Source organism: Dryobates pubescens, chromosome 7, assembly GCF_014839835.1.
Source record: "Dryobates pubescens isolate bDryPub1 chromosome 7, bDryPub1.pri, whole genome shotgun sequence".
Lineage (NCBI taxonomy): Eukaryota > Metazoa > Chordata > Aves > Piciformes > Picidae > Dryobates > Dryobates pubescens.
In genome coordinates this window covers 2940749-2951658 of record NC_071618.1, presented here as the reverse complement: position 1 = coordinate 2951658, position 10910 = coordinate 2940749, and the positions used below count along the sequence as shown (strand labels likewise).

Here is a 10910-nt window from a genome sequence, read left to right as displayed (position 1 = left end):
AGACCCAAGCAACAGCAGCAGTGGTGGGTGACAGCCAGCATGAAGGAAGCCGGCTTGACGGTGCACAGGTCCAAACGTCTTCTACAGCAATGCAGAGTACAGGGACCCATCACCATGCCTCCAAAGCCCCTCCACCGTATCTAGTTCTTCCTACTTTCCTCAGAGCCTCATGCCCCGAGGTCACAGTCTCCTGACAAAAACACCCAGGAAGAGGCGGGAAGGGTAAAGTCCAGCTAAGGGGAAGGTAGGGGAAGCAGCGAATCCGATGGCCTCCGAAACCCGCAAAGATCCTTTATTCTTGCTTCTTGCCTGAAAAAGACTAAACACGAAGAATACACTCGTGAACGCAAAAAAGAACACAAGTCCTTCTTACTGCTTCTCGCCCCACCGCCTCCTTCCTGTCACGCTGCTGCCACTGCGCATGCCCTGCGCCGCCGCCCTCTCGCCGGCCACTACGGGGCGCGGGTACGCGGCCGGCGCTGGCCGAATGGAGGAGGATGGCGGCAGTGGAGCCGCGGCGAGCCCGGCGTCGGCCACCGCGTCCAGGCGCTTCGTGCGTTGCCTTTATGCGGTGGGCTTCCTGGTAAGCAGGGAGGCGGGGTGCGACGGCGGTGCCTTTCCGGCGCGGCCTGGGACAGACAGCCGTGCCTGAAAAGGAGAGTTCCCCCCGCCACCCGCTGTCCGGCCCCAAAGCTACAGGGCAGGCGTTGCACGAGCCGTGTTGGAGGCAGAAAGGGGAGTTGGGGAAGGCTCCGTATCCGGGGTTAAGTCCCCTCGGTGTTGTCAGGAAATGCTGCAAAGCCTGAAGTCAGGCAGACCCTGCGCATGTCGTTTGCTACTTCCCGGTGGGCGGCCCAGGGTCCCCTCTTGGCGCTGCGGATAAAGCTGTTGGGTTTTGAAGTACATCACTTCAGCTTTTATCTATGCAGTCTGATAGAAAGGCGTAAGTTTTATCCCGTGAATGCACTGGAATAGCCCAGCACCCTTAAACCCGAGGCTTGCATTATGCTTATGAGGGAGCTGTTCCTTGAAATACCAGTGCTTAATGTAAGCTTAAAAAAAACCCCAAACCAAAACCCCTCCCCAGAAAGAAAAAAGAAAAAAAAAAAAAAAAAACCACCACCCAAAACTGCGGGGAGTTTTTCTTTTAAAAAACCCCTAAACAAATACCCAAGCAACAAACCTTGCTGAAAAACATACTATACAGGCTTTAAGGTAGCAATTCATGAGGCTCAGGAAAGTGTTATTTAATTAAATTAGAAGGTATGACTTGGAAAATGAAGATGAAATGAGTACAAACTTGCACTGTGAAATGTAGATGTATTCTGTTATCTAACTTTAGGCTGGGCTGCAGCAACAAGCTCTTGATTTGAGTCTTGGAGCAAATATGCTAAGAAAAGATGTGTTAGAACAAGCATTGCTCCTTAACTCACTTGTAAACACTGTGTTTCTCCAATTCTGTAATACCTTGCTGACCTGGAGCATGGACTACCCACTGAAATAAATCAAGAAGTGCTCTTTCAGAAGGTATAGAGGTTGGTGAAATAGGAAAATACAGAGCTCTTGCAGCCCAGAAAGCCATCAGTATCCAGGGCTGTATCAAAAGAATCGTGGTCAGTAGGTTAAGGGAGATGGTTCTCTCCCTCTGCTCTGCTCTCATGAGACACCACCTGGAGTAACGTGTCCAGCTCTGGAGACCACAACACCAGAAGGGCTTGGTACAGCTGAAATGGGTCCAGAGGAGGGCCACAAAGTGTAATGAGTGGCAAGAGACAGAAGGTCTTATTTCCAGTCAGATCAGAACCTCTTGTTTCAATTTAAAGAAAATCTTTTTCACCATGAGGATATTCAAGCAGTGGATCAGGGAGGTCTTTATCAGTTTTCAAGACCCGACTAGATAAAGCCTTCAGCTACTAGGTCTGACCTCAGAGCCAGGCCTACTGTGAGCAGAAAGCAGAATTAGAGACCTCCTATAGTCCCTTCCAAGTGAATTAGTCTATTATTTTATAGTTGTTTATGCAAGTGTTTGGAATAGGTTATTGAGCTAAGTTTGATTTATTGATGTTACTAAGTCATGTGGTCTGTTTGCTCATGCTAATATATTTCATAATGTTTGATGGCAATTTCAGCCATCAAAAGGTTCATAATAACAGGCTGAGATTTTACTTAATGATACATACTGTTACAGTTATTCTGGCTTTGGGCATACTATGAATGTCTAGCTTAGTTCAGCTCACAGAGTCACTGATAAAAGGTGATCTCACTCCAACAGATCTGTTCTGTAGGATTCTGCTCTGATATAGGACACTGTGCTGTGCCAGGAGTGTACAGTGAAAGAACTACTGGGCTGCTCTAGTTAGTTTATCAAAAGATAAAAAGTCAAAGGGAATGAGTAGGAGACCCTTGTCCTATACAGGACAGGCAACGTCTTTTGCCCTCCTCTTACAAAACGTTTTTCACTTGCACTTGGCTTGTTTCTCTCTCTCTCTGTCTTGTCTTTTTTTTTCTTTTTATTTTTCGTATGTGTGTTTTTGCCCTGTGATTGCATTACTTAAGTTCTACAGAAATGCAGTTTGTGGGTAGGTTTACATCTGCCAGGACTTCTTCCCCATTGTGGATGAGAATTAAACTACACTGGATTTTCAAAAACTACTGTCTTTGCACGTTAAAAGTATTTTTGGGTGATTGAAATTACAGACCACTTTGAATTTAAAGTACAGGTACCAAGTACTTTCCTGGATTAACAGATAAAGTTTTATATATGCTAAGGGATTGTTTAATGTTTAAATGTATATCTTCAGAATGATTGTATCTGGTGGATGAAAGAGGATTGCCATTTTCATAGCATTAACTCCTCCGTGAAGCCATCATTTTATTTTTCAGTTTATGTGTTTTTGTGATTTTGTACATATTGGATGCATCATAGAGGCTACAACACACCACACTGGCCACAAAAGGTTTCTTTTGGTTGCATGTTGATATGGAAATAGTTATTTTCATAATTTTTTTTAATATTAAGCCAGGTTGCCAACATCTTTGTAAAAGTGATTGGTTATTAAAACTTTTTCTGCCTTCTTTTCAGGATTTGTTTGGTGTGAGCATGGTTGTTCCTTTAATGAACCTTCATATCAAATCTCTAGGAGCAAGTCATACAGTTGCTGGAATAATAGGTGAGTTGCAGTACTTGATTGATTTATTAAAGAATGTGACTTGGATTATCCCTTACTGCAGATTGGCTGTGGTAATATAATTCTTCCTTGCTGATAGCCTAATAAAAAATAAGGCTGATTTCCAAGTAAAACTATAAGGGTGGCCATACTTGCCAGACCCAAATACCTTTCCAGACATGCATACTCACAGCAGCCAAAAGCAAGTGCTTGGGAAAGCACACTTGGAAAGAACAAGGAAGTCTTGCAGTAATGCTTATACAGATAACTTTTCCAGCATCCAAAAATTTACAGCTCAGCAACTTTGGGAGCCAGAGATGTTGCCTTTAGTTTTACTGTTGATTTTTATTACCTTAGTTTTTATTTTGGATGAAGTTTGGCACTTCACATGAAATAGTTCTGGTTCCTTTCTGTGAGCTGACAGAATAGTATTTTAAACAGCAACTCAAGGGTATGTTTTCATTTCAACAATCTGCTTTGATTTTTAACTTTGAAAGAAACCAGGGTTTGGGGTATATTTTTACAAATTAAAGAGATTGGCAGATGTTTCGCTCTGTTTCTCTTTGCTGCTTGTTTTTGTGCTACTAATTGCCACGAAATTCTTAACCTCCACAGTGAAAGAGGAGGATAGGTGATTTCTTGAGGGCTGCTGTGGTGCCAAGTGGAAAGTGATTAGTGCCTCCTAGTAATAAAATTCTTTCCTGATTCTGAGAAAGGATTTGTAAATGCCAAGGTCTGTTTTGTTCAAAACACTCTACAAAGCAGCATCCTTTTGCATGATACAGTTTACACGTTTTCAACATTTTTCCTTCCTTATTTTTTTTTGTCATTCCTGAAACTGTTCCCTTAGCTATGTGCTAAACTTCTGTTCTTCTAGTAAATGATTCCCAGAATTTGTCTATTTCCACGTGTAAAATTTTGTGTTTTCATTTTTTAAAGCATTGTTTAGTTCTTAATATTGGTATTTTAATTACTTGTTCTAGGATCTCTCTACGGTATAATGCAACTCTTTTCCAGCACATTCGTGGTAAGTTATAACACTGCATTCCTGAGTATACTGATAGTTTTATAGATTTTACAGGGAAAAAGGATGAGGTTAATAAATATTTCTTGACATTTTTTGGAAAAACAAACTGTTTACAGTGTTCAAATAATCATTTTTTTTCTGGAGGATCCAGTTTTTAATTTGTGTGGAAAATGTTTGTTTCAGAACTAAACAGAGTACAGTCTCTAGACAAAAATTAGAATCCAGATTTGGGCTCCTAGGTTACTGAGCACATTGTAGTCATACAACATTCTCTTCAGTGTTGGTCCTAGTAGAGCAGTTTCATTCAGTGTAGTAGCCTGTCCAGAAAGCAGTCTCAAGAGTCAGCACTTCATAAGCCTGTTATTTAGAATTTGCTTTCCCTGCTTAATGAGCAATTCCTTGTAATTTGCCATATGGCCTAAATTCATGCATTATATCTTTGAGCTTTGTTTGGTTCAATTTTCTATTACCCTGTGAGTTTTTACAAACTAATGTAAGCAAGACTGCAAAGACTAAACCTCTTGAATGCATGCTTTACGTTAGATCTCATGAGGTAAAAAGTTTTCACTGCGAGGGTGGCAGAACACTGAACAGGCTGCCTGGGATGGTTGTGGAGTCTCCCTCTGCAGAGGAACGCCTTCATGTATTCCTCTGTGATCTGGTATAGGTGATACTGCTCTGGCTGGGGGCTTGGACTACATGATCTTTCAAGGTCCTTTCCAACCCCTACCATTCTGTGATTTCATGATAGCTATATTTAGCCTGAAGCATCTTTACTATTACCCTGGTACCTCTTAGCTTTCAAGAGACCAGATTTTGAGCATTTCAAGAAAAATACTGTTTCAGGGGTTGTAGTGCAGGGCACCTGGAATAAATTGCTTCTATATTATTGTGATATTTGCTTTGAACAGCAAGTCCTTTGCTTGCTCTCTTCAAAAACTATTTCCTGTTTTGAATCAAGCTGACATGTAAACTTGCATTTAGCACACTTATTGTTTGCCCTTCTCATAACTACTTCCTAGGTCTCTGTGCTCAAATGGCTCATGGCTAAGATCATTCTTTTTAGGATGCTCAACATGTGTCCAGTACATAGCAACCACTGATGAAAATAACTATTTGTTGTGATAACATTTTCAGAGAGCTTCTGTTACTAAAATACCGTGGTGTTTATTTTAGGGCTGTATTTTTAGAAGAGAGAAAATATTTTTTTTAAAAGCCCTGTGCATGATCACATAAAGAAGAATCATAGTTTCAGCAGGTGGACTGCCAGCAGGGCAGAACTCTGCTTGTGACTTCCTAATTTTGAGCATTTAGGAACATTGTGTAATTCAGCTTTTATTGACAGTCCTTTGATCTCTTTTCTCAGTTTAATTTAGATGTACTGATTGTTCACTGTATGTCATTGTATGTTAATAAGAAGCTAATCTTAATTTCCTGCTTTGTGAAAGGGCTGCTGGAGTGATATAGTAGGAAGACGATATTCCCTGCTTGCGTGTATTCTTCTCAGCTCACTGGGATACTTCCTTCTTGGAACATCCACCACTGTGCTCTTGTTTGCCATTTCTAGAGTCCCTGTAGGTGAGCAAACATTTTGCAGTTTAAATTCTCTGTAGTTTCAGCTAGAATGTCATGATATATGGGTGGCTGCATAGCATCTTCCCCCAACAGCACTAGCTGAACCTTAGTAATGGGAAAATATGGCCTGTAGTTTTGATTTAGGAACTGCTAATGTGGTATCTTCATTTGAACACAATTTGCGAATTAATAATTTGGTTGCTGTTTGATTACTTAGTAGAAGTAACACACTCTACCAACACAGTGCTACCAGCACTGTGACCAACAGCCTTGCCCTGGTCAGAGGGAAGGAACACAAATGGTTGCCTTATTAATATTCCTCCAGTATGCTTAACCTTTTGTGCTCTTCTTTTCCCACCCATCAATTTCCCATATGAATTTGGTATGTTAACAATCCTGGAAGTCTTCATAGTCAGCAAACTTGGTACAGAGCTAGATTCATAAATAGAGATGTTCCTACTCCACCATTGCCTACCTACAAATTCCTATTTTAGTAGTTATTTTATTCCCAGTGTGCTTCATCACTCAGCTTAGTTCTTTGTTCAGCAGGGCTGCAGGATCACTCCTTCCACAGAGACACCTCAACAATACTGATTCCCAAGTCCAAATTCCTGAACAGTCAGAGTGGTTGTTCATGGTTCAACATGCTGCATTGAGACATTTGTGGTTAATGGGATCTTAAAAATAGCATTCACATGGATTTTGACCATTGGTACTTCATGTACCTTCTGGACTGAGCAGTACCTGTTTATTATTTTGTTTAAATTATATTGCAGGTATTTTCAAACACACACTCTCCATCTCTAAAGCCCTGCTTTCTGACTTGGTTTGTGAGAGAGATCGCCCTTTAGTAATGGGACGCTTCAATGCAGCCTCTAGCGTGGGCTTCATTCTGGGGCCCGTTGTTGGTGGCTACCTTACAGAGTTGGAAGATGGCTTTTATCAAACGTCATTTATCTGTGCCTCTATCTTCATTCTGAATGCTGGTAAGTTGCACATCCTACTTTTGCATCTTGGGCCCCTTCATTCCTTGCTTTTGTGTTCATGCCATTTGTAACACAAATTCGTGGTGCATTTATCATCTATGGCATGCATGTTCTGTATAGCGATACCACCCTTTGAATTTGAACCTGTGTGGAAGGGTAGGAATTTTGAAAGAGTTAACCTCCAGGTACTTCTCCTTCGTATTGTATACATCACTTTTACATTCAGAGACAGGAATGTGAATTTTTAATATGCCCAAGGAGACAATGAATTGGAATTTTGGCTTTAAGTCTTCAAATCTGTTTCTATGTTGTGATTGTGTCACCTCTGTGGTTTTTTTCCCTTGCTTTTGCTGCTTTTAGAATTGAACTGATACTGTGAATAACACTAAACTTGAACTTTGTAACATTTTAAAATTAAATGATTGTTTAAATCCTTTTTTGAATGTTGGGATTTTTTTACATCGAGTAGATTGTGACAATCAGACTAATGTCGTTCACATAAAGTTAATGCAATTGAATGAAATCCACTGATTTCTTGGTCTATATAGGTCTTGTCTGGATGTTACCTTGGAGTGAAGAAATCCCTGGCAATAGGGGACGTCAGCAAGACAGCAAAAGAACGGACAGTTTCTCAGCAAAACCAAGTCATGATGGGCACCTAAATTCAGCAGCTAGCAGAGCCGTGGCAAGTGAAAGTCTTTTCTCATCTCCATGGATCCAAGTTGTAACAGTACTGAAGAGGATTAAAGGAATTGCATGCTCCGATCTGTGGGATATATTTTTAGTGCGGTTGCTGATGTCTGTTGCTATACTGCTGTACTACAGTAATTTTACTCTGGCCTTGGAGGAGAGATTTGGGATGAAACCTTTGTTCTCTGGATACCTAACAAGCTATAGCAGTGCACTTGGAGTCCTGGCTGGCTGTCTGCTTGGACCAATAACAAGATTCTATCAGCACAACACTTACAGACTTTTGTTGCACTCTAGCACTCTTACCTGCACATTGATTCTCCTGTATGCTTCAGCGCTGAGCATATGGATGGTCATTTTGTCTTCCACATTCTTAGCCTTTTCAACTACTATAGGTCGTACTTGTATCATTGATCTTGAACTGACCATTGGTGGGAACAAGGCAAGTGGTACGCTCCTAGGTGTTGGACAGTCTGTGACCTCAATAGGACGTATAGTTGCCCCACTCCTTTCTGGTATTTCTCAGGAGTTCAGTCCTTGTGGCCCTCCAAGTCTGGGGGTTGGACTAGCTTTAGTAGCTATTCTGGTAATGAATGCCAACAAACAAAAATACTGCAGTCGTGGAGATGTTAAGTTAAAAAATCAGTAGGTGCCAATTTGGATTGAATAGATCTATTTTACAGGAAGGACAAACCGAATCAAACTGGGATGGTGATTACACCTGCCAGACTTGGACAGTAGTAACAGTACCTTTTAAGAAGACCCCCTATTTTCACATGGAGGCAAGTAAATATAAACATTTCTGCTGCCAGGATGTTATTCCAGCAAATGTTATTCTGACTGGTACCACTAGAACACTTGTGACAGTAACAGGTGTTGCTGTGTTGTATTGGCTGGGATTTTTTAAATGGATTTTAACGTTCTTGGAAGGGAAAAAGCACAACATGAAATACACAAATCATGCTTGTAGCTCACATTTGAATGGATGTTTAGATTGATGGATTATTCAAAAGCAGAAACTGGTTCTTATTATTTAAACATAGCTGAATTTTTATTACTTAATCAGAGAATTTCCGTTATAGCTCATTAGTTTTAATTTCTTGTGCTGTGGTCTACTGCCGTTTGTCTGCTGTGACAAAGCTTAATTAGCAGGGTTTATGTAATTTTGTTTGTTTATGTAATTTTGTTAAGCGTACTTTGTCCAAAAAACTTGGTGTACAGCATGTGATTAGGTACCTTGGGCTGGCCATTCAAGCCCTGCTGTTTCCTGGCCTTTCCCCAGGTAACAGAATTTCGTATATGCTAACTTCATGTATTAGAAGATCTAAAATGGACAATAACAGAACCACGCAGGATCATTCAGACTGAAACTGTGAATGTAAACTTTATTGGAACTTGAACTGGTGGTTTCCAAGCAACTTTGTTATAAATTACTTGTTAATACTTCCTGTGCAATGTTCTACCTTCATTCTACAAATAAATTAGCTTCTTAATTCTTTTGAATGATGACTGCTAAAGGCATGATGGAGTAACTAGCAGTAGTTAATGGATCTGGATTAACACGTGCGCTCTCTCTCATCTCTGGAGGCATAAGTGACATTTCAGTGACAAGAGAAAAAACGTTTGGTTTTTGATATTTTAGTCTTCATTTGCCTATACTGCTTAGCTAGTGAGTGGTTACTCTCAGAGCTGTACTCAAGAGTTGTAGCACTCTCCTATGCTCTCGGCTGTTCAAGGTCCTGTTACTTGTCAGTCATCGCTGTTTCTATTTCATTTGAAACATTTTAGAAGTGTTTTGAACTGGTAACATTCCATATGCTTTTCCTGGTATTACTTGAAAGTACAGAGTCAAGCTGTAATTGTGTAATTGTTGGATTGTGGGAGGGTTTTGTTAAAAAGAACTTGTTTATCTCCTTGAACACATCCATTCAAATAGCACTGCTGCTTCAGGAGAGTCATACATAGTGTTTTGCCTTCTTTTAAATTTTATTTTAGTTTATTCTTTACCTTTTCCAGTGCTTGCTGTCATTTAAATCCTTTTAGAAATCTCAGTGATTTCAGTGGCAGCACAGTGGGAATATGTATGGAAGTCTGAGTTGTTTTGATTTTATATGTCAACGTAATCAAAGAATCTTAGAATGCCAGGTTGGAAGGGACCCCAAGGATCACCTGACCCAACTGTTCTAGATGATTGTGTAGTTTGAATGTGATGGCTGAGCACCGTGTCAGGCTGAGTCTTAAAACTAACCAATGTAGGGGAATCTGCTACTCTTCAGAGATTATTCCAGTGTCTAACATGGAGAAAAATCTTCTTCTGGAATCCATTTGAAATCTTGCAAGGAGTAACTTGTACCCCATTATCTGTTGTCTTTTCCATGTGAGAAAAGGAGTCTTCATTGTCCTGGTAGCCATCCTTTATGTACTGGCAATGTCTGTGTGTCATCTTATGATTTCAGTACACATCCTCAAGAGTTCTTTGTTGTAATAGTCTGTGTTTCGTTTCTGCCTAGGAACTTGAGGCATTTTCAAGTGTCTTTTCCACTCTTATCTTGCTTGGTGTGTGTCCCAGAATACTCTTGCCTTAAATTTCCTCTTCTTTCCAGCTTTTATAAAGCTGTTTTGTTTTGGTTTTTCACCTAAAACAACCATTCTGTAAGTCAGGGACTTCTGTTTTGCAACTATAGCAAGGGGCAAAGGAAAAGGATAGGGAAAAAAACCAATAAAAATTAACATATGTGAAAAATCAGTAATTTTTCCTGTACTTGCTTGTTATAGGAGGTAGCATAACATTCACCCTTCTAAGCTGCTGCACTGGTTATAAAGATGAATCCTGTAAACACAATGAAATTCACTTTATATTAACATATACAGCTGCTTGAATATTGGTTATTAAGACCACCAAAGTTCCCTCTTTATATATCAGTGCAAAATGTGCTTTCCACAATGAGCAGGTATTTTTCTTTTGAAAATCTGTGGAAGGCTGAGCTCTCAGGGACATACTGCAACTGATGCTACAGTATTTTGCTTGCAGGCTAACATTATTTCTGAAGTACTGCAGAAATACTTCTTTGTAAAGCCTCAGTTACAGAAAAGTTGCACTTTTGTAAAAAAATGAATATGAATATAAATATATATATGAAATACTCTCTCTCTATGTGTGTATGTATATATATATAAAAAAAATTTTGTGGCTGTATTTCCCCCCTCCTCCCCCTGCTGAAACAACAGAACAAAATAGAAACGTTCAGGTCAATATGAACCACAGATATTTGTTGTGAGTTTGTTTTCAGTTTGTTTTCTTTCAACCTGCTCCTTAAAGCAGGTCATTTGGACCTGCCTGCTTTTCACACAAAAAGCACAAGAGGTGGCTTGACAGTGAGTAGGAAAGGAGGAGTGACATAAAATAGAGAACTTGCGGGTTATGAGATGGAGTGCTTAAAGCTAGTGTTCCCACTGCCTGGACAG

The 10910-nt window shown here is 40.2% G+C and overlaps 1 protein-coding gene across 1 annotated transcript; it reads left to right on the top strand.

Moving 5' to 3' along the window:
* Nucleotides 1-425: 425 nt before the first annotated feature.
* MFSD9 (major facilitator superfamily domain containing 9) lies at nt 426-10496 on the top strand. Its single transcript, XM_009911420.2, has 6 exons — nt 426-583; nt 3083-3170; nt 4151-4194; nt 5643-5772; nt 6546-6755; nt 7304-10496. The coding sequence occupies exons 1-6, from the start codon at nt 488-490 to the stop codon at nt 8092-8094; spliced, it is 1359 nt and encodes a 452-aa protein (XP_009909722.2). The 5' UTR covers nt 426-487; the 3' UTR covers nt 8095-10496.
* The last annotated feature ends 414 nt before the right edge of the window (nt 10497-10910 follow it).

Excerpts from the sequence above, each read along its gene's own strand:
- MFSD9 (XM_009911420.2), top strand. The coding sequence starts at position 488 with ATGGAGGAGGATGGCGGCAGTGGAGCCGCGGCGAGCCCGGCGTCGGCC. Across the intron at positions 5,773-6,545 it reads CATTTCTAGAGTCCCTGTAG|GTATTTTCAAACACACACTC; the intron begins GTGAGCAAACAT and ends ATTATATTGCAG. Across the intron at positions 6,756-7,303 it reads TATCTTCATTCTGAATGCTG|GTCTTGTCTGGATGTTACCT; the intron begins GTAAGTTGCACA and ends TGGTCTATATAG.